The 27988-nt window shown below is 53.4% G+C and overlaps 1 protein-coding gene across 2 annotated transcripts; it reads left to right on the forward strand.

Moving 5' to 3' along the window:
• On the forward strand, positions 1-27887 carry ITGA3 (integrin subunit alpha 3). Of its 2 annotated transcripts, XM_032457779.1 has the most exons (26): positions 10-785; positions 7963-8090; positions 8415-8494; positions 10350-10599; positions 12104-12190; positions 12551-12758; positions 13202-13398; positions 15009-15097; positions 15239-15375; positions 15541-15627; positions 16669-16736; positions 16810-16946; positions 17522-17671; positions 17769-17866; positions 18097-18244; positions 18488-18556; positions 19148-19227; positions 19342-19419; positions 19943-20045; positions 20151-20333; positions 20506-20628; positions 21380-21493; positions 22443-22541; positions 25116-25241; positions 25624-25766; positions 26492-27887. In XM_032457779.1, exons 1-25 carry the CDS (start codon positions 580-582, stop codon positions 25732-25734), a joined length of 3156 nt encoding a protein of 1051 aa, XP_032313670.1. In that variant the 5' UTR covers positions 10-579; the 3' UTR covers positions 25735-25766; positions 26492-27887. The 2 variants fall into 2 exon arrangements, with proteins under 2 accessions (XP_032313671.1, XP_032313670.1); XM_032457780.1 differs by lacking the exons at positions 25116-25241; positions 25624-25766; positions 26492-27887 and adding an exon at positions 22657-22734 and having other exon boundaries at positions 1-785.
• Positions 27888-27988: the final 101 nt, after the last annotated feature.

Consider the following 27988-nt stretch of genomic DNA (forward strand, 5'->3'; position numbering starts at 1 on the left):
CAGGTGTCTGGGGGAGAGGGCGGAGCCGGGTTAGGGAGGATGAGGAGGGAGGGGCGCTGCTGCCCCTTTAAGAGGCGGCGGCGGAGCCGGGACCTTTTCTCTTTCCCCGGAAGGAAAGCGTAGCCCGAGCCGGGCGCGCAAGGTGGGGAGGTGCGGGGCTGGGCGTGGGGAGGCGGGGCGCGCGCGCGGGGCCCCCCTCCCTCCCGTCCTCCTTGCGGTCGACCGGTCTGCCTGCCCAGATCCGCCGCCGAGCCTGGATCGGAGGCGACAGTGGGACCAAGTGGGCGCGGCCGGCACCAACTGGGGGTCAGGGTGCCCGGGGCAGGGAGGCGGTGACCCGGGACTGGGCAGGCGGGAGAATAGACCCTCGGACCGCCGAGGTTCTCTGAGAGCGCAGACCCTGAGCGGACGTGAACACGACCAGGGCTGGGGGCCAAAAACTGATCAGCGCTGAGGGGCTCAACGAAGCGGCCGGCCCGAGTGTTCTCCGGTGGCGCCGGGGAGCAGGTGAACAGGTCCTCACTCCCAGCTCCACGCCCTCACGCACTGTCGCCCGGAATCCCGCTCCCGCCTGCAGCCATGGGCCGCGGCCCCCGCGGCGCCGCCCGCATCCTATGCCCGACGCTCTGCGCTCTGGTCTTGATAGTGGCCGCCGGCGGCCGCGTCGGCTCCGCATTCAACCTGGACACCCGATTCCTGGTGGTGAAGGAGGCCGGGAACCAGGGCAGTCTCTTTGGCTACTCGGTCGCCCTCCATCGGCAGACGGAGCGGCAGCAGCGCTACCTGTAAGTGAAGCTGGCAGGGGTGGGGTGGGAGGGAGAGAGTTTGTGTACCGGGCGCGGATCCGGAGCTGAGTCTGAGCCCTGGGCCCTCTGGCTTCCAGGCCCGCTGGCTTCCAGGCTCGAAGGCCGCCTGCTCTTTCGAGCGAGGATTAAGGGGGCGGGGGCCTGGGCAGCCCCACTGCTACCGAGGCTTGGCGGGAAGTGGAGGGATTGGTGCAGGATGGGGGGGCAGTCATCATTGGCAAGTGCCGACCAGACCAGAACCTGTCTAGACTCAGCCCCTCAGCCTTTCCAACCTCCCTGGAGAACAGAAGTGGAGTCCTCGTTTCCTGAGCTCCCTCCCATTCTGGGAACCGAGTACTCGGTGTACTGAATGCCTCTTGTCTCCAGGGCTGGGAGCTGGGGGGAAACTGCAAGATAAAACACCTAATGGATCCCTCTTCCCCCTTTCCTAGGAAGAACCTATGGGCATATGCATTTAAGCCTGCCCCCACCTCGCACTTAGTCTGCAGCCACACCAGCCACACCCTCTGCAGAACTAGACTTGGAGGGCCTTCTCAACTGCTTGGCGGTTGGAGAGTGAGGTGATGGGCAAGTCTGGGCGTTTGGAGCTGTCCAATCGCTCCTTCTGACCCCTTGAGGATGGGGAAGCAGAAGTGAGATGAGCAGCTGTCCCAACTTCTGTCGGGTCTCCTGCACCCACCCCAACCCCCAGCAGTGATGCCCTCCCACCAGACTTCTTTGCATTCCACAGATTCATGTTCAATCTTCAACCCTGAGTGTTTGTTTTGGTTGAAGAGGGAAATGGTATTTTTCTCTTTCTTCTGTTCTCCTTCTCCAACAGCTGCAAGGAGAAAAAGGGGAAAGAGCTAAGCGTAAGGGAGAGAGGGGAAGGAGACACAGCCAGCTGCTAGCACAGTCCCCCACCCCCACTCCCATACACACTCATTCCCAGAGGGGCATGTCCAGGTTTCAGGAGTTTCTCTGCCATGGGCTCAGTGCGCTGAGGTTGGCAGCTAGGGGAAGAGGGCAGCTGCTGGGGGTGAGACTGCTCCAGTAGGGAAGGTTGTTAGGACAGGCCAGGCAGACCCTCTTTGGGTGGTAGCTCTAATGGTTGACCTCCCGAGATGTCAAACCTTGCTGAGCAAGAGGACATGGTAAGGTAAAGGGTGTGTTGAAACCTTTCCCAACTCTGGCTGGAACCTGCAGAAACTTGAGGAAGTTGAAACGTCCAAAGTCCATCCAGACTCTGCCCTGCTGGCCCAGCCCCTGCCCAGTCTACCTGCCTACTTGGCCTCAATTCCATCTAACTTCTGCAGAGTCCAGGGTCACCACACCCTTCCCAGTTCAGCCCCAGCAGCTGCAGTCTGGCCTTAGCCCATCCTCCGTCTACTGGAGACCCTAAGTTACCATCAGAACAACTTTCTGTACTGGTGCTCTTTCTGTCCCAGCCCAGAAAAAGATTTTCAGAATTTTAATGCTGAATCTGCATGATATAAGGCAACACAGTGCAAAGAGAACATCAGAAAAGCAAGAGTAAATAATGCAAAGCTGGAATAAATAGTGGATTCTGTAATACTCTCCCCTTCTTTTTGCGATGTGACCTTGAGCAGGATATTTCCCTTCTCTGGGCCAGCTTTCCCCAAGGAGGGGTTGGGCCAGGATCTATATATTCCTTCCTGTCTCTTTTGGCCTATAAGAGGCAACTTGGCATCATGGAGGGAGAAGAGGCTCTGGAGTCCCATAGCCAGTTTCCCGTTTTGGATCTGTCCCTAATAACTGAGTCTTACTTTCCTCACATGTCAGGGGAAGGGGAACAGTGCACCTTCTTCATGGGGTGATAATGGGGCTTTAATGAGACAATGCATGTAAAACACTCTGCATCTGCCTATTTCTCTAAGGAGCAGCTAAGGGTTCTCGTACTGAAGCCGGGACCAGGATGCCCCCTCACTACCCAAGGGCCTCTCTCAGGATTTCTTTCTGGGCAGCTAAAGATGGCATTAGCCCTGCCAAGAGCCCAGAAAGTTCTAAAACTAATGAACCTCGGAGAGGCAGGTAGATATCGATAGAGTTCCTGGTCACTGTCTTGGGTATCCTCAGTCTTTTTCCAGGGTGGTTCTACATCTTGGCTCGTCTCCTCATCTCACTGAATTCTGCCTGTGACCCTTTGGGAGAGCCAGCTGGGCCAGCTGGGCTTAGCTGCAGGCAGCTGTGTAGCCAGATGTGAACAGCTGCCAGAGTGCACAGCTCAGGAGAACCAGCAAGTCAAGTTGCGGTCTTACATTCTGTTAGTTTTAAAGTCCCTTTGGGAAAGGGTGAGGGTTCATGGACTTCACTGAAGGTTTTCATGAGATTCGGGGACTCTGGAAAGTACATGCGAAATCATATGTGTTTGTGCATTGTTCTGGGGCTCGGAGGAGGGGAGAACATAGCTTTCATCATATTGTCAAAGAAGGCCTTATTCCGGAAATGGTTAAAAGCCCAGGTGTGTCTTTGTTTCCTGTCACTTTCATCTCTAGACTGAGGTTCCATGCCCACAACATCGGAGGCTTACCCCAACCCAGGCCCCACTTCCCCAGTTTCTGAAGTAAGAGGTCAGGATCAGGACAGAGGACCAAGATGCTTTGGGCTTCTTGGCCAGATACATGAGGACCCCAGGGGAAGCAGAGGGACCATTCCTCTGGGAGATGATCACTGACCCCCACTTCTCCCAGCACCTGTTCTGTCATTCCCTCCTGGGAATCCAGGTATCCTGGTGTCCTGGTCTGGCCTGACTTTGTGGGCTTTGGGAGATAACTCTGGGGCCCTTGCCTGGAAATGGGAGTCTGGGAAGCCTGGGGCTGGGGTGGCCACAGCTCCTGGAAGATGATGTCATACCTGAGGTAGGCAGGAACCAGGCTCACTTGCTCTCCTAAAACATGTTTCTCTGGGCAGGGCAGGCGCCTGGCAGCCTCCAAGGCTTGTGCCAGAGGAAATGGGCATAGCAACTGTGGCTGAAAGAAGGGTTGGGTGCGCAGTGTCCTCTTCCTCTGGCTCTCTCCAGTGACCAGGCCAGGCCAAGGAGCTTAAAACCGGGCAGAAAGTAGGGGAAGCCTGATCTCGTAGAAAATGAAGTGAAAGGGGCTTGGTCAGAACCAAAGAAAGAAAGAAGACGATGTCAGTTACAACAAGAGAAATTGAGGTTAGATGACACAAAGAATGCCCTAAGGGATCAAATGTGGAAAAAATACTAAGGAGCCAAGGAAAGGGAGAAGAAATGAGAAAAACAGCCTTGTTCTTTATTACCGAAGCTTGGGCAAGGCCTCTTTCTCTTAGCTTCTCTCATTCTCTCGCTTCCTTCAGCTTGGAAGATGATTGCTGATTCTAGGGCTGAGTCACCAGAGGGGAGAGGGGGCTGGGTGGGCAGCAGTGTAGGATGGAGAGCGCTGCAGTTCCAGCTACCACAGGAGCAGCCTCTGGGGACATGGCTAATTTGGGCAGCAAGATTGGCACAGAGCTGGGATCCAGGCATCGAGAGCTGCCCCCACCCCAGGGCTTGGAGCTGGAGCAGGCCCCCTCCTCAACCAGCTTCCTGGCCTAAGGAATAAGGCATGGGGGCCTGATGCCTGAGTGCCAGCCTCTCTGGCCCCTCCGTGTTAACTGAAGTCTTCCTACTGGGGCCACCCCAGTGCCTCCCTGAGATGAGAAGTCTGGGAAGTGGAATCTTACAGGCCATTTCTCTGAGTTTCACCCCACCCCTGTGTCCCTCAGGGGGCCTTCTCTGGGGTGAGCCAACCTGGTGCGCTGACACCCTTGGGCCCCCTTCCCCAGCCTCTGATTCTACTGTTTTCTATTTGGCTGTTCTATTAGCTTTGAAGAATGGTGGGGAAGGGGTGAGGAAGTGCTTCTCTGGAACTTGGAGCCCAGGGGCCTCCCTGGAGGCCAGGAGGGGCTGTCTGTCTATAGCCAAAGGAGAGGGTGAAGAGGCAGCTGTTTAAAGGCCCTTAAGAGGTCATTTCACCATCTCCCTACCTCCTGGAGGGGCACCTGACCCCACCCAGCCCAGCCCGACTTCGGGAGAGAAGTTTCCTTTCTTCCTTGCTCTAAGAGCAGGGCAAAGCATCCCACCTAGCATCTCACTTCTGACTGTTGCTGGGAGGGTGGCCTCAGTGGTGGTCTGGGAGGGATCAGCTTCTAGACTCTGATCTGGACCAGATCCAGCAGCAGGAGCAATGTTCTCATTTGCATAGTTATTTACATCTCATTTGCACACCAGTGAGGTCTTTCCCACCCTCTGAATTCTCCCAAACCTGGCTGTGGCTGGAGGAAGCTGGACCTGACCATCTGCACGCCCGCTTCCCCCATCCACTCCCAGTCTTCTGGCTGTAGACCCATTGGATCCCGGGCTGGGAGCCAGAGGGCCTTAAAGGGCCTCTGAGCGAGCCAAGTAGGAGCTAAAAATACTCCAGGGGGCCTGGGGGAGGCTCCCTGTGGAATCTCTGGGGAGGGAGGGGCCTGGGATGCAGGGTTGGAATTAAGGCCCTGTGCCACTGCCCATCAGTGGGCACAAAATTGGTGTGGGATGAGGGCCGAGGGGGTATAGATGGTAAGGGGATTTATGTCAATCCAATTGCTGTTCATGCCCAGCTCTACCTCCTCAGAACCTCAGGAGGCTAAGAGGAGGGGTCCCTTAGGCCACTCCCTCTAAGATGAGTAAGCTGAGAAGGTGTGGCCACCCTGCTTCTCGGCCACTTCCTGCCTCCACATCTTGGGCCTGGAAGCAGGCATGGCAGCACTTCCCTTGGACTGCACACTCTGGAATGCAATCTGGGCTCCTCAAGGCTCCCTTGCCCACTGAGGCCTGGACCCATCCCTTCAAGGTCATTGTAGCCATCTCCAGCCAAATCTGAGCTCCCGCCCTGGAATGACTCTAGCTGCCAGTACCCTACCCCCACCTTAGTAAGTGCCTGGTATCCTTAGGCCGTAGAAGTGTTACGTCTGTCTCATCCTCTGCCCACCCTAAACCCCTGAACTGGTCTGCTTTTTGCTGTCTGCTCCCGGCCCCGTTAATTGGTAGGGTGGAAATTCCTGGGTCCCTGCAGCAAGGCCTGAGGGTGTGCTAGGACCAGTCCTGGGGCCACAAGAGAGCAGATGGACAGTGTTCATGTTGGCCTCAGCTTCACAGTCAGAAGGCCCTTTTGAAGAATGAACCCATTTGTTCCCCCAACAACCCTGGAGGTTGGTGGGACAGCTGCTGTCCCATTTTACAGATGAGACACTCAAAGCTCAAAGAGGGAAGGGCAATCATCCCCTGAGGCAGAGCAAATCTAGAAACAGGCCCTTTGGCTCCCAGGTTGAGCTGTTCCTTTCCCACAGGCAGCAGCTCCCCTCTCTTACCTGTCAGGCATACCAGGAGCAGATGTCCACAGGTGGACAGGTGGCAACTCACTCGGCACCCTCCCCAGCCCAGATCCAGGACAACTAATCGGCCTGGCCGCCACATTGACTCCCTGCCAGCCTTCCTGCCAGAGCTCCTAGCCCTGCTCTGCCTAGAGAAGCCACACCCCTGCCTCCAGGAACCCTTCCCCAGGGTGAGGTCTGAGGTGTGAGGTGCAGGCAGAGATCCCCTTCCCACCACCCCTAGGCAGTGCATTCCTGACACCCAGTAGGCGGAGGCACCCAGGCCCTGGCACGCCCAGGCCCTGCCCTGCTCACTCCCTGCAGCCCTCACTCTCAGGTCCCAGGCAGGAGCTGCAGGCAGGGCTGTTGTTCTGCACGTCCAGACGCAGGCAGGAGGCCCGGCGCCCAACTTCTGAGCTGGGAGCCTCAGGCCATAGCCCTGCTGGAGCCTGCTGGAGGGGCACCGAGGAGGCTGGGCCCAGCAGGATTGAGGAGGCAGTCCTGGAAGAACATCCAGCGGCTGCAGGCAAATGATGCTGAGAGAGCAGGGGGTGGTAGAGTTGGGGTCTCAAACTGGGGTGCATGTTAAATATGCAGGTTCCAGGGCTCTACCCCCAGATTCAATTCAGATGGTCTGTGGTAGGCTGAGGAATTTGCCTCTTTGACAAAAATCCAGGAATTTTTGATGCTGGTAGCCAAGTCTTTTGAGATATTTCAAGGCCGACCACCTTTCTTCCTCTCCTCCAGCCACCTATCTGGTATGGGATGGGCTGCCAGGGCCCCAAGAACCCTTGCAGGAACTTGCAGTTGGGGTCCCTCAAGATGGGTTCCACTCAAGCTGGGGCAAGGTGACTGACAGTACCCACCTATCCCCACTCTCACGCCCATCAACCAAGAATCTGCCCTGGGTCCACATTACCCAAAGCATCAGGTACCCAGCACCCCACCCCCTCCCCATACCTCGTATATCTGTCTCAAAGTGGTGGGGAGTAGACATCACCCAGGTCACTTAGGGCCCTGCTGACCCCAGCACCCAGTCCTGGTTAGGGGTGAGTTGTCACCTCGTGCTCACATTCTTTAGTGCCGACCCCTAGATCTAAGTCCTCACATGGCTTGGAACCCAGGCCTCCAACGACCCACCTCACCCCACCTTCACACACTGTCTCCTCAGGCCACGGGAATTTGAACCCTCCTCCAGTCTTGCTCTCTTCCTGTCTACCTTCATCTCAGAGGCCAAGCATTCCTTCCCAAACCCAGATCTGATTATGTCACTCAGATGCCAAAACAGTCCTTTCAAAACCTAGATCTGGCCAAGTCACTCCCTTAATTATCCCTCCATGGCTCCCCTTCCCACTCTGCCCTCTTGTCCCTCCCCATGTTTTGGGACTCTGGCTGTACCGAGGTCCTTGCAGATCCCTGGCTCACACTTCCTGGCTCTTGCACATTCCAGAACTTTGCCCAAAGTGCTCCTCCTCCGCCATCACCTGGTGTTCCCTGGTCATCATCCTCAGACTCAGACCGAGGTCCCCTCTTCTGTGGGCCTCCCTGATGGTCGCCCATGCATAGTCTGGGCTAGTTTGTTCCCTGCTTTCCTCTCATGAGGCATTGCCTGAAGGTGTCTGTCTCCTTGTCTGCCTTCTACCCTGGGCACTCCTAGAGGGCAGGGGTGGGGATCCATTCATCTCCAGACCACAGAGTCTGGCACAGAGCAGATGCTCGGTAAATGCATGTTGAGCAGCAAGTTGTTTGAAGCGGGCTTTGGGGAGTTTGAGGCCGGCTCCACTTACCTCCTTGTTTCCAGGCTCCTGGCTGGTGCCCCCCGGGACCTCGCTGTACCTGATGGCTATACCAACCGGACTGGCGCAGTGTACCTTTGCCCACTCACTGCCCACAAGGATGACTGTGAGCGGATGGACATCGCGGAGAAAAGTGAGGGGAGGGCCTGAGGATCAGTGCTGGGTCAGGGGCCTGGTGGAGGGGGTAGCACAGAGAGAATGGCTGGAAGAGATAGGAGCCTCACCTGTGCAGTTTCAAGTCCCTTCTTGTCCAGCTGGGAAGAGGGAGCCCTAGAGGAGAGGGGGACCATGTGGGATCGGCGGAGCTCAGTCTGTGATGGGCTGGAGAAGGGGAGGAGGGGGTGTGCCCTGCTGGAGGGAAGAATCCTGGAGGGACCAACCCCTGCCCTCTGGAGGCTCTGGACGCTGGGAGGATGGGGTGAGGTGCCCTGGCTCATGATTCCTCCTGTGCCCACAGGTGACCCTAACCATCACATTATTGAGGACATGTGGCTCGGGGTGACTGTGGCCAGCCAGGGCCCTGCAGGCAGAGTGCTGGTAAGTGAGCTCACTGTCAATCCTGCCCTCCAGCCCTCTCCTTCATCTCCCAGAAGCTGAGGACGGAAGCAGCAGGCAGGAGAGGGATCCTCGGTGCACACACTGGAGCCTTGAAAATGTCCATTTCTGTGGCTGTTTGTCTCCACAGACATGTGTGTCCTTTCATCCTGCACTTATGGTGGGGGGGTCTGGCTGTCTCCAAAGGCCCGGCCTGGGTCCCGTCTGAATCACTCACTCACCCCCACCCCCAGGGGGTGCTCACCCTTTGTGGGAAAGAGCTGAGGGAACTGAGAGAGGGAAAGGGCAGAGAGGGCCTCGGGCGGTGTGGCCTGGGTGCGCTCCTAACGGGGAGGCTGGCTGGCGGAAGAGGCACAGCCCTGCTGCCCCAGCTCACCCGGCTTGGGTTTGGGGGCCACTCCCTGCTGTCAGTTGTCACCTCCTGCCCGCATTCTTCAGTGCCGGCCCCTGAGAGCTCAATTTTTGAGTCCCAGATAGACAGTTTGTTTTTCATTTTTTAAACTGATGTAATATTTATATACAATGAACACACAGATTTTAAGTTTCAGTTGAGTTTTGACAAATTGAACATCTGTAACCAACATGTATTAAAGAAATAACATATTTGCATCATTCCAGAAAGTGCACTCCTTTCCAGTCAGTGTCACCCCAGAGCCTTCACTGTTGTGATTTCTGTCACATTTGAACATTTGTAAGCTCCAGGTTTGCACCAGTTCCCTAAAACACCCTTTCTAGTCTCTGTTATGGATGGTGTGGGTCTCAGATTCCACTTAAGAAAGTTCTAGATTCTGGGTCCTTCAGCAGTTTTCCACGCACCCTTCCATTCATTCCGTACTTTTTCATGAGCACGTACTGCGTGCCCCACGCTGTGCAAGCACTAGAAACTCAGCAGTGACTTGGGACAGACTCGGACCAGAGCCTGGGTTTGGCTCACAGCTGGAAGAGCACATAAAAGGCAAACAAACGAGAAGATAGCCTGGGTCTGGGTTTCGCCTGGCCCTGCTGTTTTTACAAATACCCTTTTCTGATTGATTTGTCCAAGAACTATTTTTGGAGCACCTCCAATGTGCCAAGAGAAGCGACAGCACAGCCTGGTGCTTAAGAGCTCAGACTCCAATATCCTCTGCCTCTCTAGATGCGAGATCTTAAGCAGGTTACTTAGTTTTCTGTGCCTCAGTTTCCTTATCTAAAATGGGGAAGATAATCGCCCTTGCTCCATAGAGCTGGTAGGAAGCGTAAAAGGATTAATGCGTGAAGAGCTTAGACTTGGGTCTGGCGTGTAGTAAGTTCTCAGTGTTAGCTGCCCCTATCGTGGCTTTTCTTATTTTCTGATAGTGGTCCTTTCATTAAGAGGGCAGCAGAGAAGCAAGTTCATAACCTGCTGTGTATCTAGCTCCTTTTATTTATTTATTTTTATTTTTTGTGGGGGAGGTAATTAGGTTGACTGATTGATTTAATGGAGGTACTGGGGACTGAACCCAGGACCACCTCATGCATGCTAAGCACTCACTCTACCACTGAGCTATACCCTCCCCTCATCTAGAGCCTGAACCCCACAATCCTTCATCCTTTTCCCATTTTGTTTTGCCAGGCTGTCTAAGCCACTCTCAAATCCAGTAGCTTTTGGTCCTCCAAAAAAAGCATTCCTAACTTTCAGAGCAGGTTTCTGAATTCTGGAAAGTCAGTGCCCGTCCAGGCATCACTGTGGCAAGAAAGAAGAGCCAGGAGGCCTCTTTCCACTCCTCTCCCACAAAGCCAGGCACAGGGCCATGGAGTCGCTGGCCCTGGGTCCCTGTTCTGGGCTCAGCTGTGTGTGCTGGGGGGTTGGGGTCCCCAGGTCTGTGCCCACCGCTACACCCAGGTGCTGTGGTCGGGGTCGGAGGACCAGCGGCGCATGGTGGGCAAGTGCTATGTACGGGGCAATGACCTGGAGCTGGACCCCAGGGATGATTGGCAGACCTACCACAACGAGATGTGTAACAGCAACACCGACTACCTGGAGACGGGCATGTGCCAGCTGGGCACGAGCGGCGGCTTCACCCAGAACACTGTGTACTTCGGCGCTCCTGGTGCCTACAACTGGAAAGGTGGGCATGGTGCAGGGGGAAGAGGAGGAGCAGAGACCACCACCCCTGCTAGCCCCTGGGGCAGCCTTCCAGAGCGTCCACACCGGAGGGCAGAGGAGAGCACCCCTTTGCTAACAGCAGCAACCATTACGACCTCCGCTATTTTAAAGCACTTACTATGTGTGCCAGATGCTTTACACATATGATCTTAATTAATCTTAAATATTCTACAAGGCAAGTACTATTATATCCATTTTACAGAAAATTGAGCCTCAGGAAAGTAAAGTAAATCGCTCAAGGCCAACAGTAGGTTCTGAAACCTGAATTGGAACGCAGGTCCGTCTGACTCCAGGTTAACTATTTAAAAACTTATTAAAAAATAAAACACATTCCTGGTACAACTACTAAATGGTACAGTAGGATTTGGTAAAATAACGAGTAAAAGTGCCATTCCTCTCCCCTATCTCCCTTGTCCCATTTCCCAGTGTACACTGCTAAGTGTCTTGTGGATCATTCTTGTCTTATTTTAGAATATATAGATATCTTAAGAAACACACACACACACAAACAAAATCATATTAAACTTGCTGTCTGCTACTTCATTTTCACTTATCAATAAATTGTGGGCATTTTTTCATGTCAGTACATATAAGGCCATCTTTGGGGCAGGGCTGCAGAGTACTTGCCTGTATCAAAACCCATGCTTGTAATGACCACACCACACACTGCCCCTCAGGAGTCTGGTGGCTCACACCCCCTGCATCTCTGCCCCTCGTTCCACCACATAGTGTGCAGCAACAGTGACCCCTTTTTCCTTACTGCACCCTACTGCTGCAGAATCAACAGGCAGAGGGAACCCAGAATCTTGTCCTTTGTTTTAATTGCGGTATAGTTGAGGTATAATATTATGTTAGTTTCAGGTGTATAACATTAGTGATTCAACATTTAAATACATTACAAAATGATCACATGATAAGTCTAGTAACCATCTGTCCCCTTACAAAGTGATTACATTATTACTGATCATATTCTGTGTGCTGTATATTACATCCCCGTGACATTTATTTTGTCCTCTTGACTAACAGGTAGCCTGAGGTTTAGTCATAGCTCTGGGCTCACCTGAGGCCAAGGCCTCTGCTCACTTCTTTAGTCTTGCCTCCCACCCCCTGGTCTTTAGAACCTTGGCATTCAGCAGCTCTGAGGAGCAGAGGACAGGTAGGCAGCCTGAGTTTGGGGGCAAGATTAGGAGATGATGGTGTGGAGTCTGACTTCAATGTCTAAGGTGGGGGAAATCTCATCTAGTTTCCAGGTGTCAGGATGACTGGATTCCAGCCACGGCTGGACCAACTAGCACTCCATCCCTCAGCCTCACTTTTCTCATCTGCAAAATGGGGGTCATCATTTTACCTCACAGAACTGTTAAAGAGGAAGTGGTTTGCAAGTGGCAAAGTACCCACAAATAAATGGGGTTATTATTATCCTTATCTGGGAGACTTATACTCTCTCTTCTCAAATCCCTGTGAAGGAAACAGCTACATGATTCAGCGGAAGGACTGGGATTTATCCGAATATAGTTACAAGGACCCAGAGAACCAAGGAAACCTCTATATTGGTGAGTCCAGTCATGGTGGCCCATTGGGTGGGGAGGAGGAAGGCGGCTCAGTCCCTGGCACCCTGGCCCTCTCACCTTCAGTGCCTGATGGAAGAATGAGGCCAGGTGCAGTGTGACTAGTGTTAGTTCAGCTCGCACACACTCGCTGACCATCACCTCTGTGTACTCAAGATAGAGTCTCTACCCTCATGGAGCTCACAGTCCAGTGTGCAGGTAGGACTGGAGGCTGGGCAACCAAGGTCCACTTTCTTGGCCAACCTAGAATAGGGAATAGAAGATAAAGGGGGGACTTGGGGGGATGAGTCCAGAAGGGGACAAACCTTACTGGGGCCTTGACTGACCGTCTTCCCTCCATCCCAGGGTACACAATGCAGGTGGGCAGTGCCATCCTGCACCCCACGGACATCACCATCGTGACGGGTGCTCCGCGGCACCAACATGTGGGCGCTGTCTTTTTGCTGAGCCAAGAGGCAGGTAGAGACCTGCGGAGGAGGCAGGTGCTGGAGGGCACGCAGGTGGGCGCCTATTTTGGCAGCGCCATTGCCCTGGCAGACCTGAACAATGATGGGTGAGAATCCAGGGACGTTTCTCTGGGGCCAGGGAAAATGGCGAGGTGGGTTGGCTTGCCCAAGCCAGGGTGGAGAAGTGGAGGTTTGCAAATATGCATTTTTTTGCCATTGTTTGCAGGGATTTGCAAGTCAATTTTGCATGTTGATTTGCAATCACATTTATGAGATTCTGGGTGTTTGCGTGTCAATTTCATGACACCTGCATCTCCTTGTCTATGCCTATCACTTGTATGGCCCTAGTGGATGTGGGCTGTTTGGGTGCCTGCATGGCTTCTCCACAACATGTGTTTTCTATTAGATGAGTCACTTTGACACTTCCATGTCCTTCCCATGACCTATGGCCAGAGGCGCCATTTGTACATCGTGTGCCCTGGCACAGTTTTGCCGGCTAAGTAAGACTAATGCTGCATGTCCCATCTCCCCCTCCTTCTCTCTTCTGCAGATGGCAGGACCTTCTGGTGGGTGCCCCCTATTACTTTGAGCGGAAAGAGGAGGTAGGGGGTGCTATTTATGTCTTCATGAACCAGGCAGGCACCTCCTTCCCGGCCCACCCCTCCCTCCTTCTTCATGGCCCCAGTCGCTCCGCCTTCGGCTTCTCTGTGGCTAGCATTGGTGACATCAACCAGGATGGATTCCAAGGTATGAGCCAGCACTCCTACCCCAGCACCCGCTGACTGAGAGCCAGCTGCATACCAGGCTTGACAAAGCTCGAAGACGAGACGGGCTACGGCCCAGTTCTGAAAAGCTCACAGCAGTGCTGGGAAGATGATGTGCAGAGGGGGTCCTCAAGGCAAGCTCGATGAACCTCCTGGAGGGGTGGACCGACCATTGGGCAATGAAGGCTGGGCTGAGTGTGCACAATGGAGGGAACAGAAGGGGCGCAACATGAGTATGGTACACTTGTCTGATGTGCCCAAATCTAATGAATGCGGGGTGTTCACATCAGAGATGAGGCTGGAGAGGTAGTATGGAGGTGGGGTAGACACTTTGAAAGCTGGGTGGAAAAACTGGCACTCTCTATTTGGGTAATGGTAGAGGGACGTCCAAAAAGGTTTGGGGGCAGAAATATGATATAATAGCTTGGTACCTTGAAAGATGATTCTGGAGGTAGATGTGGGATGGATGGAGGGAAGAGCAAGTCTGGGGGTTGTTAAGATAAGGAATATAGTATATCAGGTGTGGGGTGTTAAGTGCTGGGACAGGGAGGAAGTCCCAGATACAGGGGGCGTCACTAATGCTCTGCAGGACTTGGGGACCAATCAGACCTGGTATGTCAGGGAGAGAGGAACAGATCAAGGGGTCGAGCCTGGCTGCCACAGGAGCACCTGGCTTATCTGGAAGTCACTTCTCTGACAGCCTCAACTTCCCAGAACATAGCTGAAAACTAAAAGGAAGGCAGAGGAGCCACTGAAGAGCCAAAGCAAGTGCTGGAAAGTTCAGTTAATGGAGCCTAAGAACTTACGATACAAGATTTGTCCGGTTGTCACTCAGGACCTATTACTCTTCCTTTATATACTTTTCTAACAAGCTTGGCTTTCTAGTCACCTAGACCTTATCGGTTCAAAAGCAGCAAACTAGCAAGTTTAAGAAGAGAAATCATTTTGGATTTATGTGTGGAAATAATGGTCAGAATTTTTTAAAGTCTGGACATTTTAACAGTGTTGTGATTAAAATCCAAGCCCCTAGTGTTCGACATGGGCTCAGACAGCCTCTTCCCTACTCATTATCTGTGAGGCTTTGGGCTTTCTGAGCCTTTTTCCTCATCTGTGAAGTGCAGACTGTAGTAACTACCACCAGCGCTCTTGTGAGGATTGGAGAGATGAGTGCTTAGTAAATACCTGGCAAAGTCACCAGCAGGGAACACCTGCTTTTGTGACCCTGCTGGTAAATGTCATTAGAAGAACCAGGTGTTCAGAGGGGTGGTTGGTGGGGGAGAAAGAAGGTACTATAATAAGAGAAAACAAACAACAACCAGTGGTCAGGAATCCGGGCTTTAGGCCTGCCTGAGACATTATCTTGCTGTGTGACTTTGGGTAAGTCACCTCCCTCTCCTGGACCTAATTTCTCTCATATAAAAGGAGGTAATCAGGCACCCGATGGTCCCAGTTTTAATCCTGTACCACAGAGCTCTGTTCCCTGATGCTCTGAGCACTGCCTGGCATGATGAGATCAGTGCCATGCTGGGCTCATGGCTGTGGGACCCACAGTATCCACAGTACCATGACCCATGTACTATCTCTCTTCCCCAGACATTGCTGTGGGAGCCCCATTCGAGGGCTTGGGCAAAGTGTACATCTACCATGGCAGCTCCGGGGGGCTCCTCAGACAGCCCCAGCAGGTATAGATGGAAAGGAGGAAGGCCCCCCTAAGGGGGGGGGGCCTTCCTCCTTTCCCTCACCCATCCCTCCCGATTCCCCCTGGGCCCCACTTCCCAGAGCCTACCCCAGAGCCTGTCCCCACCACTTCCCCCTGCTCCCAGATAATCCACGGAGAGAAGCTGGGACTGCCTGGCTTGAACACCTTCGGCTACTCCCTGAGTGGGCAAATGGATGTGGATGAGAATTTCTACCCGGACCTGCTGGTGGGGAGCTTGTCAGACCGCATCGTGCTGCTGCGGTGAGCCAGGGTGACGTGGTCGGAGACTTTCTATCCTCCAACCCTGTCTGTATGGAGCCCCAGCTCTGTCCACCTTCAGCACCAAGTCCATGCAAGCCTGAGTCCCGACCCCGGCCTGGCCTGGGGCAGGCCAGAGGCACTGATGTCTGTGTGTGTTCTGTGCAGGGCCCGGCCTGTCATCAACATCCTCCACAGGACCTTGGTAGCCAGGCCATCCGTGCTGGACCCGGCGCTCTGCACGGCCACGTCCTGGTGAGACTCTCAGGGCCCACTCTGCCCACCCATTCCTCCTGATGTATGGGCAGGCTAGGGGGCACCCTGGCTCCCCAAACCCTCCCTTGGCAACTCTTCAGAACCTACTGTTAAAGGGTTGATTCTTGGGTAAGCATTGCCCTCCCTTCACACCTCATTAAAAAGCAAAATTCTGTGAGGAGTATGTAGCTCAGTGGTAGAGCACGTGCTTAGTATGCACAAGGTCCTGGGTTCAATCCCCAGTACCTCCATTAAAAAAAAAAATTTGAAAAACTAAAAAGCAAAATTCCTTGCAGGAGGTAATAGGTAGACTGGGGGCAGTAGAGCATGGTAGGTGGGATTGGGAGCTCTGGACTGCTTGGTTCAAATCCCAGCTCTCCCCACTGCAGTGGTAGTGGTGGACTCTGGGGAGTGAGATCCTAGAAGAAGAGAGAAGAGGAAGACACTTAGGTGGACAGATGTGGGGAGGAGAGAGAGCCATCTTCAGCAAATTATTAGTCTGAGTCTCAGATTCCTTGCCTATAAAACAAAATTAATAATAATAACCAGTTCACAGGGTTATGATAATCAAATGAGGTAATGTACAAAAAGCCATTAGTATGGTGCCCTGTATACCGTTAAGTGCTCAAAAAATATTAGTTGCTAGGATGGTGATGATAACGATGGTGATGAGCCCAAGGTCGGTTTGTGAATGAGGATACTGGATCAGAAGGCAGAAGGAGACAGAGCAGGGAAGCAGAGGGCGGTGGGGAAGGAGATCTGGGCTGGGCCAACAACTGACTAATGACTTCAAGCAACTCCTTCTGCTCTCATGGCTTTAGTTTCCCCATTGGTACCCTCTAACCATGTTTTCTATGGCGCTAATGAAAGTGGGGAGAGAAGGAGCCAGGGGCGCCCCATACCAGCTCTGTGGTAATGCCCCTGCCTTTCCCCTGAAGGGCTCTGTTTCCCCTTGACCAGTAAAAGGGATGAGAGCCAGGACCTGGATATCTGGGTCCCACTGTGACCAAGCCCTCCTGTATGTCCCTCACCCCTCAACAGTGTGCAGGTGGAGCTGTGCTTTGCTTACAACCAGAGTGCCGGGAACCCCAACTACAGGCGGAACATCAGTGAGTGCTGGGCGGCAGGGTGAGGGGGGCCGTGCTCACCTGGTCACTTACTGACCACCCTGTGCACCTGCAGCCCTGGCCTACACGCTGGAGGCCGACCGGGACCGCCGCCCACCCCGGCTCCGCTTTGCACGCAGCCAGTCAGCTGTCTTCCATGGCTTCTTCTCCATGCCCGAGATGCGCTGCCAGACGCTGGAGCTGCTCCTGATGGTGAGGGAGGGGTGAGGGGCAGCATATGCTCTCCACGGTCCCAGGAGGAGGTAGCCAGAGTTGCCCAGGCTAAGGGTGAGGGAATGAGGTCTCCCCAGAGACAGGCGGTGGGTCAGCTTGGAAGGTCATAGGTAAGTAGAGGGTATAGTGCACAGTCCCCAGCCCGTGGCAGAGAAGAGATAGAGACCGTCGGAGTGGGATGGGGGCCAAAGTGAGGGGTGTGAGACTCAGCTCACCTTGGAGGAAAAGTGGTCCATTAGTGAGGGGCAAGCTCAGGCCCTCTCTGGGACATCAGGGTGAAAACAGAGAGCTCAACCTGGGGACCCCAGGAATAAAGGGAGGCTCAACCCTCCCCCTAGAGGGATCTCTGGAGAGGAGGAGTCCCATCTCCTCACTTGTGGATCAAGGCGGTAGGAAGGGGGTCAATTTGGTGATCAGACCAGAGGGGGTTCAGCCTTACTAGGGGTGTTCAGGGTGGAGGAGGGGTGCTCAACTTCTCCCTAGGGGCTTAGGATGTGAGGATTCAAACTTGGTTTGCAGTGCAGAGCTGGATTCATCTCACCTTCCTTTCCCAGGACAACGTCCGAGACAAACTCCGTCCCATCATTATCTCCATGAACTACTCTTTACCTTTGCGGATGCCTGAGCGCCCCCGACTGGGGCTGCGGCCCCTGGACGCCTACCCAGTCCTCAACCAGGCACAGGCTCTGGAGAACCACACGGAGGTGGGTGGGGCCGGGGCCGGAAGGGCGGGCGCCGGGAGAGCGTTGGGTGAGAGGACGCTGTGGGTGGTGGGCCCTTCACACCTCCGACCACCCCCAGGTCCAGTTCCAGAAGGAGTGCGGGCAGGACAACAGGTGCGACAGCAACTTGCAGATGCGGGCGGCCTTCGTGTCGGAGCTGGGGCAGCGGCTGAGCAGGTGCGCTGTGGGCCGCGCTGATTGGCCAAGGGTGCGGCGGATGTCATTGGCTATCGGGAATTGAGAGGCCAGGCCCTATTGGTCAGGGAGCCCCGAGAGACCAGATAAGGTCTGATGGAAGGGGCCTCAGAGCTCTCCGAGAGGGGCTTTCTTCTGAGGGGCGGGGCCTAACGGGGGGGAGGACCCGGGGGCGGGGCTTTGGGCTCAGTCCGGGACTCTTCCCTTCTCAGGCTCCAGTACCGGAGAGACTTCCGAAAACTGCTCCTAAGCATCAACGTGACCAATACCCCGAGCAGAGAGCGAGCTGGGGAAGACGCCCACGAGGCGCTGCTCACCCTGGAGGTGCCTCCTGCCTTGCTGCTGTCCTCAGTGCGCCCCGTGAGTGCCCTCTGCCCCCTCAGAGCCCCGTTAGGGCTCCACCGTGGATTTACATCCTTACATACCTGTCATCTACATGTCCCCCCACTCCTCTGGGCTGGGCTTCCTCAGGGGCCTGCAGCGTCTCTGCTGCTAAGGGAACCTGGTTCTCAAACCTCTAGGGCTTCAGGCCCTGTGCCACAGGAGAGGGGAGGGGCAAGCCCTATTCTGGCCACCCAGACCTGATTTGTCTTCTTTCTTTAGCCTGGAGCCTGCCAGGCCAATGAGACCATCGTTTGTGAGCTGGGGAACCCCTTCAAACGGAACCAGAGGGTGAGTGCCAACCACACCCTCCCAGCCTTGTGGGTCCCAGGCTGCGCATCTGATGCATTCCTTATCCTTGCTTCTGCCTTTCTGCTTCCCAGGCTTCCTTGAAGCAAGGAGCCAGAGAAGGGGAGGGGGAGATACCCAGAGACTGTGAAAGTGGGGCCACTAGGGAGCTATGCATACAGCTAGAGCAGATGGAGGTGAAGAAACCAATTTTGCTGAGTACCTACTACATGCCAGGTCCTGAGCCCAATATTGTGCTTCTTTTATATGATATAATTCTCACAATCTTCTGAAGAGACACATGCTGTTTTACAGAAAGGAAGCACAGGCTTAGAAAGTTTCAGTGATTGCTCAAGGTCGTGTAGCTCAGAAGTATCAGAGATGTCACTAACAGGAAAGAAGGGGAAAAGGGAAACAGATGGGGCAGGGACAGTGGAAGAATGGAGACATACGGGAGGTGGAGACCTCGCCCAGAATGGGAGGAGGAGGCTGGAGAACCAACTTCCTAGCGTGGTAGTATCCCCTCTCTCCCCCTTGGTTTCACCCCTGCCTGGCCGCAAACACCCCTCTCTGCCTCCCTGACCCTCATGGCAGATGGAGCTGCTCATCGCCTTCGAGGTCATCGGGGTGACCCTGCACACAAGGGAACTCCAGGCACAACTGCAGCTCTCCACGTGAGTGACCTCGAGAAGCCAGTCTGTATAGGGGTTGAGGGGTCCTGAGGCCCTCCCCCAACCCCAGCCTCAACTGAAACATCTTCTCCCCTACGCTCTGCATTCCTTCCTCAGCTCAAGTCACCAGGATGACCTGTGGCCCATGACCCTGACTCTGCTGGTAGACTACACACTCCAGGCCTCGCTCAGCATGTGGGTACCACTCCCCCAACAGCCCGCTAGACTAAGCTAGGGCTTCCCTGTCCCCTAAGGTGTCTCTCAAGCTCCTCTGACACACCTCTCTTGGCCTGGTATCTCAGGCTAACACATAACAACATCACTATCATTATTGTTACTATTATTGTTATTATTATTGCAAAGCAGGTAGCAGTGGAGGGATCAGCAACCCTGGGGCTAAGGTGTTGGTGTGGCCCGATAATTACATGGGAGCTCATCGTGCTAAGGGTCTTATCTACTTCATCTCATTGACTTCTCACAACAGCCCCATGATACAGTGACCCCACTTAACAGATTAACTCTACTTTACAGATGAAGAAACTGAGGCTCAGAAAAGATAAATAACTTGCTTGAGGTCATACAGCTAGTGAAATGCTAGAGCTGGGGTTTATCTCAGGTCTGCCTAATGTCAGAGGAGCTGTAGTTAACCTTGGTGCCCACCTTCCCCTGCCAGGGCTCCTCCTGTCCCCTTTGACTCCTGCATCTTTCTTACCCCTAGGGTGAGTCACCGGCTACAAAGCTTCTTTGGGGGGACAGTGATGGGCGAGTCTGGCATGAAAACCGTGGAGGATGTGGGAAGCCCTCTCAAGTACGAGTTCCAGGTACCAGTGGGTCCATGGTCTGAGGGCGTGAGGGTTGGGGTTGGTGAGATGCAGGTGGTTTTCCAGGAGACAGTGGCCATGACCGACCCCAATGTGTACCCACAGGTGGGTCCAATGGGGGAAGGTCTGGCAGCCCTTGGGACCCTGGTCCTGGGGCTGGAGTGGCCGTACGAAGTCATCAATGGGAAGTGGCTGCTGTACCCCACGGAGATCACCGTCCGCAGCAATGAGTCCTGGCCCTGCCAGCCACCTGGAGACCTTGTCAACCCTCTCAACCTCACTCTCTCGGTAAGGACACCATGGGATCTTTCACTCCCATCTCACTTCACTTGCATGCCTCAGGGCACAAAGGCCAGCATCTTCCTCCTCCTCCCCTCTGGGGGCTGCCTCTCCCCTTGCCCTTTCCTCTCCTCTCTTCTGCTCTCACTCCTCCCTCCACCAAATCGCCTTTTCCCTCTAGGTTCCTGGGGACAGGCCACCATCCCCACAGCGCAGGCGGCGACAACTGGACCCCGGGGGAGGCCAGGGCCCCCCGCCTGTCACTCTGGCTGCTGCCAAAAAAGCCAAGTCTGAGATCCAGCTGGTGAGTAGCCAGGGCAGAGTTGGAGAGGCTTGTGACCCCCCTGTCACAGGGCGTGTGGGCACCTGGGGGCACACGAAGCAAGGGAGAGAGGTGCTACTCACCAAGAGACCCTGGTCTGATGAGGGAATGCAGCCTCTGCCTTCAGGAGCAGAGCCCCTAGTCAGTGGGGAGACACTCATCTCCTACCCTCAGAGGGACCCCACTGCCCTTGCCTTCTGTTGGGGAGCAGCCAATACAGTTGGCCAAAGGAAGAGACACTGGTTTTATTCCCAGGAGCCCCAGCCTGTTGGGGATGACGTAGCTGCTCAAAGCCCTGGACCTTAGGGCTGGGGAATGAGAAGGAGTAAGATGAAGGGTGGGCAGGGAGTCCTGGGTGGTGCAGGGCACCCTCTGTTGGGAGGGAGAGGAATGGGCCTGGGTAGCAAGTTGAGGCCTATCTGGATGGAGGGGTAGGAGTGGCATCCCAAGAGGAGGGAACTGGGGTGAACAAAAGGGGTTGGAAAAGGAGTGTCTGGGATTGGGCCCCGTTTCCATGAGCAGGGATCAGGTTTCCTGTTCTCCATGCCCCTGGCATCTAGATATGCTCAGCTCTTAAATGTGTAAGAGCAGGGTTGGCAGGGAGTCTGCATGAGTGAAGGGATGAGGTCAGGCTCCTTCAGGTCAGCCATGGGTGGGACAAAGCCAGAGGCCAAGCGGGGAGAATCTGGAGACCCAGCCTTGTCTCATGTCCTGTGTGCCTTGCCCACCTCAGAGCTGTGGCAGTGACCGCACCCGCTGTGTGTGGCTGGAGTGCCCCATTCCTGATGCCCCCATCATCACCAACGTGACAATACAAGCACGAGTGTGGAACAGCACCTTCATCGAGGTCAGTGCCGGGGTCTGGAGGTCTCCACTGCCACCCACCCGAGTGGGGAGAGCAACAGGGAGAGGGTGAGGCCACAGTGCACGTGTGTGCCCGAGTGTGTCAGTGACAGCACTGAGATTTATGCATGATAGGTTGTATGCCGGTTCTTCTGTGCTGTGCCAGCGTGAAATTGTGTGCGCACATGACATCATTTTGGCTCTGGCCAAGATGACCTTCTCTCGTGTGTCCTTCGTTCTTTTGTGTGTCCATTACTTTTGCACCTCCCTGCCTTAGCTAATGCTGTTCCTTTCCCCTGGATGCCAGTTCTTATCTGTTATCTCTGCATGTCAACCCCTGCTCATCCTCCAAGATCTCTCAGATACTTCACCACCAGCAAGGTCTTTTCTGACTTTTCCAGCTGAAAATGACCTCTCCCCCTCTGGACACCCCCAGAACTTTCTGAGAAGCCATGCATGGCGCTTACCACGCTCTACTCTGGGTTGCAGTTCCAGCTTTCTCATGGCATCTAGACCAAACCTTTTCTATAATTGACCTGATTATGCATCTTTTCAGCTTTGTGGGCCAGGCAGTTTCAGTTGTAGCTACTCAATTTTGCGACTTAGCACAAAGCTGCCACAGACAATACGTGGATGAATGGTGTGTCTGGGTGCCAGAAATACTTTATATACAAATCCAGGTGATGGGCCAGATTTAGCCCAAAGATGGGACCTAGACTGTGTGACCTTCATTGTCTCTGTTGTCCCAGCATCCTGCACAGGACGTGATGCACAGATGAATGAATGATGTGTGTATGTGTATGGAGGAGAGACCTGGTGTCAGGTCCTCTGGGGTGCTGCTTAAGGATGCTGTGTAGCAGGAGGGTGTCCTGGGGTGGGGGGCTGCTTAGGACCAGCAGGGAGGCTCAGAGGGTTTAGCTGCTTTTCTTTGACTCATTCTTTTCCCCTTCCAGGATTACAGAGACTTTGACCGAGTTAGGGTAGCCAGCTGGGCCACCCTGTTTCTCCGAACCAGCATCCCCACCATCAACATGGAGAACAAGACAGTGCGGGTGAGTGAGCGTGTTAAAGAGACCCCAGTGCCTGCCTGGCTAGGGCGTGGGGGCGCAGGGCATCTTCTCAGAGCACTTTCACACACTGTAGCTATGTGGTTCTCAATCTTGGCAGCACATTGGAATCCTCTGGAGGACTTCCGGTGTCTGGACTGCACCACTGAGCAATGAAATCTGAGTCTGTGGAGGTGGGACCCAGTATTGGTACGTTTGAAAGTACTCCCCAGTGATTCTACTGTGCAGCCAGGGTTCAGAATCTCTGCTGGAGCTTATTTGATCCACACAGCATCTCTGTGAATATGTTCCATCTCTGTGGAAACTCGCAAAAAGAGTTCCCAAACGTGGGGTAGAGCTCAAGTGGTACAGCACGCGATTAGCATGCACGAGGCCCTGGGTTCAATCCCAGCACCTCCTCTCAAAATAAAGAAGTGAATAAACCTAATTACCTCCTCCCTCAAAAAAACAAAAACAAAAAAGTTCCCAAACTTGATCCTGAGTTACATCGGGAAGAATAAATATGACAAAATTGCTAATAATATGCTGTGAAAAAGATAGAAGTGGAGATATGTAGGAGATTTGTATAGGAGGTGAAAGAAGAAAGCTCGCTACATTATGGTACATTTCCTAAAATAAATTAAGGTAGTGGAGGAAGGGCCAGAAAGATCAATGGAACAAATACAAATTTATTTTATTATACAGACGGCATTTTTAATCAGTAGAAAAAGGTAGATGATTAAGTAGTATTGGGAGAACACATTTGGAAAGAAGAAAGAAAGCCCTGCCTCACACCATAAACAAAAACACATTTGAGTTAGATTAAATATTTAAATACAGGAAATAAAATCTAATATACCAGAAGGAAATTCAGGAAATAATTTACTGATGATCTTTAATTATGCAGAGAGGGAGTTCTTTTATTAAACCCAGAAGTCACAAAGGAAAAATTTGACAAATTAGACAATATGAAATTTTAAATCTGTAAACAGCAAAACAGACAGTAAAAAAACTAAAAAGGCAAATGATATATTGCTCTTTGAAAAGTTTATAGCATTTATGACAAAGCGTTGATAGATATATTTTTAATATGTAAAGATAAAGGGCAGCATAAAGACAAACAGGCAGTGCACATAGGGTGAAAGACAAGTGTTCAACTCAATAGTAAAGAAATAAAAATAGCAGTAGTAAAATCTTTTTCCTATCAGATTAGAAAAATATTAAAAAGAATAGTGCTGTCTGGTGCTGATGAGGAAGAAAGAAATGCTGTTGATTGGAGTATAAATTGATGGATTATTTTTGGAGATGAATTTGTCGATATCTATTAAATTTTAAAATGCACATTTCCTTTCATCCAGCATGATAGTATATCTTGAGGAGCTAATAGGACAAGTATGCGAACATAAATAAATGGGGATATTTTAAAGCATTGTTTATAATGGCATAAAATTGGAAACGATCTTAATGTCTTTCAGTAGGAGATTGGTTCAATAAATTATGGTACATTTCCTTCAGTGACTATGCAGTCATCAGAAGAGTTAGGTTGATCTTTATTAATTGACATTGAAAGATGATGAAAAAGGTCACAGACGAGTGTGTATAGTACACACGGATCCCATTTATGTGGAAGAAAAAAGAATATATGTTTAACATATGCATTTAAAAATACAGAAAGAGATTCAATGAAATGCTGAAGATAGCTATTTCTATAGAATAAAATTACTGGGAACCTTCAATTTTCTTTATATCATCTATATTTTTAAAAATAATCAAAATAATTTTTAAAGAAGTAATAGTCATGTATAGTCAGAAAAATACTTTCCTATATATAAATATATATGTAAAATATAATATGTAAATATTGTAATATGTTACAATAATATGTATTATATATATATATCTTCATTGTAGGGAAAGAAAAAATGGTACTATATACTATGCATTTTTTGGTGTTTTGTTAAATATTTATGGAGTGCTTGCTGGGTATCAGGTATTGCTCAAAATAGTTTACTCATATTAAATGCATTTAATCCTACCCAGCAACCTATGAGGTAGGTATTATTATCATAATCCCCATTTTACAGATGAACAACAGAGAGGTTAAGTGACTTGCCCAAGGTCACACAGCAAGTGAATAGCACAGCAAGTGAATAGCACAGCTAGGACTTGAACCCAGGTAGTCTGGCTCCAGAACCCATGCTTTTGGCCACTCTACTATACCATGAGGTAGGCATTATGATCCCCTTAGAGAGCATGAAATGGAGATTCAGAGACGTGAAATTACTTGTCCAAGGTCCCACAGCTCATGAGAAATGGAGCTGGTACCCTAGCCCAGATGTGTGGGTCACAAACTCAGACTCCAGGCTGCCTCCCAGATCTGAGGCTGCTCCTTTGGAGTCAGCTCTGCACCCAGGAAAAACCAGGGAATGGAGGAATTTGCTGCTGTCAGTGGGCGAGCAGGGGCTTTTTCCAGTCTCTGAGTGACCCCTACTGGCAGTAGGTCAAACAGCAGGGTCCTGGGCCTAGCTGGAACAGGATGAGTGAGCATTGTGCTAAGGGGCCCCTTCTCACCTCCTCCAGTTCTCAGTGGACATTGACTCTGACCTGGTGGAGGAGCTGCCGGCCGAGATCGAGCTATGGCTGGTGCTTGTGGCTGTGAGTGCCGGGCTGCTGCTGCTGGGGTTGATCATCCTCTTGCTGTGGAAGGTTAGGACACCCAGCCCCGCACTGGGTCTCCCCCTCCAGGACCTCCTGCCAGCAGACCCTCACCGACTCCCCCTTCATCTCATTCCTCACTTCCATCTTGTCCCACCCTTCCCCCATGTCCTCCCTACCTTCTCCCCGGCTTCCAGTCTCACCCCCTGCCCCATCCTTACCATACCCACTGGGATGCTCGTGCCTGGGTTAATGGGGGGACCTGCAAGCCAGAAAGGGGAACCAGGAGCTCTGGTTCCTGCCACGCCACCAAGCTGGGGCTGGGACCCACGTATCCAGGCTCCCCGGCCCTAAGCCCTAGTCCACGAGTGCTGCTGGCAAGGACCACCCCCAGCTCCCCCTGATGGCCCCTCCCTACCTCCCCCCTCCGCAGTGCGGCTTCTTCAAGCGAGCCCGCACTCGCGCTCTGTATGAAGCTAAGAGGCAGAAGGCGGAGATGAAGAGCCAGCCGTCAGAGACGGAGAGGCTGACCGACGACTACTGAGGGGGGCAGCCCCCCACCCCCGGCCCACCTGGGTAACGCGGCCTCTGGGACCCCCTCCCCAAGCCCCCAGCTGGCTGGGGCCTCTGATTCTGTCCTGTCTGCTCCTCTTCCTTTATGGGCCCTCTCTGCACCTCACTCTGTCCCCAGCACCACCCCAGAGAGCAGGCCACTCTGTTGGCCTCCCGTCCACACCCTGGGAGAGCTCAGGCTGTCTGCTCTCACCAGCCCTCCACTGAGCCCCTCAAGGACTTGAGACCCCAAGAGGGATCCATTAAAAAACCCTTCTCTGCTCTCCTCTGCTCTCTGGGGATTGGAACTGGGTTTGGGCCAAGGCTAGGACCCACCTCTGTAGGCCACCACGCAAACTTGAGAGTGATTCTACAGGGAAGGAGGGGACTAGTAGAGACTGCACTTTTCCTCTTGTGAGCCACCCTCAGGGTGACAAAGTGACCCTCCCAACACTGTGGTAAGGGTAGACCACCACCCTCCTAGCTACTCTGGCAGCAATCTTGGCGACTGCCCCTCTGTCTCCATCTGCCTCTCCCTCTGCTCTCTGCCTTCCTCAACTCCTCCTTCCTCTGGGGCCTGGGGTGGGGAACCTCGTCCTCCCCGTCTCAGCACAGGGAGCTGGCGTTGTGTTTGGGTCCGGGGTCCTAGCTTGGCGGACCTCTGGGTGGGGAAGGAAGGGGCTGGGCATATCTTCCTGCTGGCTCAAAAGCTGGATGCTAATGGCCTTCGTCGTCTCCCCCACCTCCAGTGTGACTTTTTCAAGCGGACCCGCTATTACCGCATCATGCCCAAGTACCATGCCGTGCGGATCCGGGAGGAAGAGCGCTACCCACCTCCAGGGAGCACCCTGCCTACCAAGAAGCACTGGGTGACCAGCTGGCAGACTCGGGACCGATACTACTGACACCATCCCTGATCCCACCCCCTGTTCCCCCTGTGTCCCTTTCTTCTATTTATCGTAAGTTATGCCCCGACAGCCCGCAGGGGCTGCTGCCTTTGGCTGGCACCAGCAGGCTCAGGCACACACACCTGCTCAGGTGCACACATGTGCCGCCCGGTCATGGCCTTCTCCCTGAGGGAGGGCTGGGACCATGGACCTTGCATGGCTGAGCACCGCAGCCCTGTGCCCTGGACACATATGCACATGTGTGGGTCGCACTGCTTGTGGACTGTGTATGTGCACTCTGGATGGTGCGTGGACCTACATGTCCCAGCCTCTGCCAAAGGTGCCAAAACCAAGCCAAAGGGGCTCCACCAGAGCCAGGAGGAAAAGGCCCCCAATGTGGTGACACCTCCTCTGTTCACACTGGACCCATCATGAGCCATAGTCACTGAACTGACTCTGCCCTTGAGATGAAAACTACTGACAGGGAGCCAGGCAACCAGGACCCCGGCTGCAGCTCCCAGGACCCATGCCAGAGAGTGGGGCGCCTACCTGAGGTTGTCCCTGGGGCTGCTTGCAGGATCTGGCATGTGCAGACCCAAGAGCAGGATGAATTGGAAAGAAGGTCCCCAGGATGGCTTTCTTTCATGCATCACTGCAAAACCTTTGTCCTCAGCCTCAGCCGATCCGAGCACTAGCAGGAAATGCAGCCATGAAGAAACAAAGATGGACATGCTGCTAGACAGCCTCGACACACTGCTGGGACTGCCCTGGGAGCATGTTGGAATCCTCAACAGAGGAGGAGACCGGTCCTGAGCCAAGGAGATGTTGGAAGGATACAGAGGAGAGACCACTTCTCATCCACATTAACCATCCCAGCCTCTGAAGGCCTGGAGCGACCCCCACAAGATCACAGAGGGAGCGACACTTGAATGTAGAGGAGGAATGGAGCCCTGTGCCTGCTCTATCAGCCAGATTCCACTCTGCCCCCAGTGACCACGGGCTGGGGACCGAGAAGTGGAGCTCTTGGCTGTCCTTGGCTTTCAGAGCCAACTTGGCTCTGCCTCCTCCCCTGTGACCCATTAGATGTTGAGGCTGGTTCCAGAAAACCTCTCCTGACCCCTGCCTGTTGGCAGGCCCCCTCTCCAGCCTCTACCCCCTTCCACGGTACTGTAGCAGGGGAGTTCCCTCCCCTCCTTGTGCCTTCTTTGTATATAGGCTTCTCACGGCAACCAGTAAACAGCTCCCAGTTTGTACACACCGCAGCTGCCTCCATCCACCCCCACCTTTCCAGCCCCATTCAGTCTGATGGATCATGATATCTAGCTGACCCCCAGGTGGACAAAGCCAGGTGCAGGGGTC

Source organism: Camelus ferus, chromosome 16 (assembly GCF_009834535.1).
Source record: "Camelus ferus isolate YT-003-E chromosome 16, BCGSAC_Cfer_1.0, whole genome shotgun sequence".
In the NCBI taxonomy this organism is placed as follows: domain Eukaryota; kingdom Metazoa; phylum Chordata; class Mammalia; order Artiodactyla; family Camelidae; genus Camelus; species Camelus ferus.

Excerpts from the sequence above, each read along its gene's own strand:
- ITGA3 (XM_032457779.1), top strand. The coding sequence starts at position 580 with ATGGGCCGCGGCCCCCGCGGCGCCGCCCGCATCCTATGCCCGACGCTC. Across the intron at positions 12,759-13,201 it reads GCAGACCTGAACAATGATGG|ATGGCAGGACCTTCTGGTGG; the intron begins GTGAGAATCCAG and ends TCTCTTCTGCAG. Across the intron at positions 25,242-25,623 it reads TCATCCTCTTGCTGTGGAAG|TGCGGCTTCTTCAAGCGAGC; the intron begins GTTAGGACACCC and ends CCCCCTCCGCAG.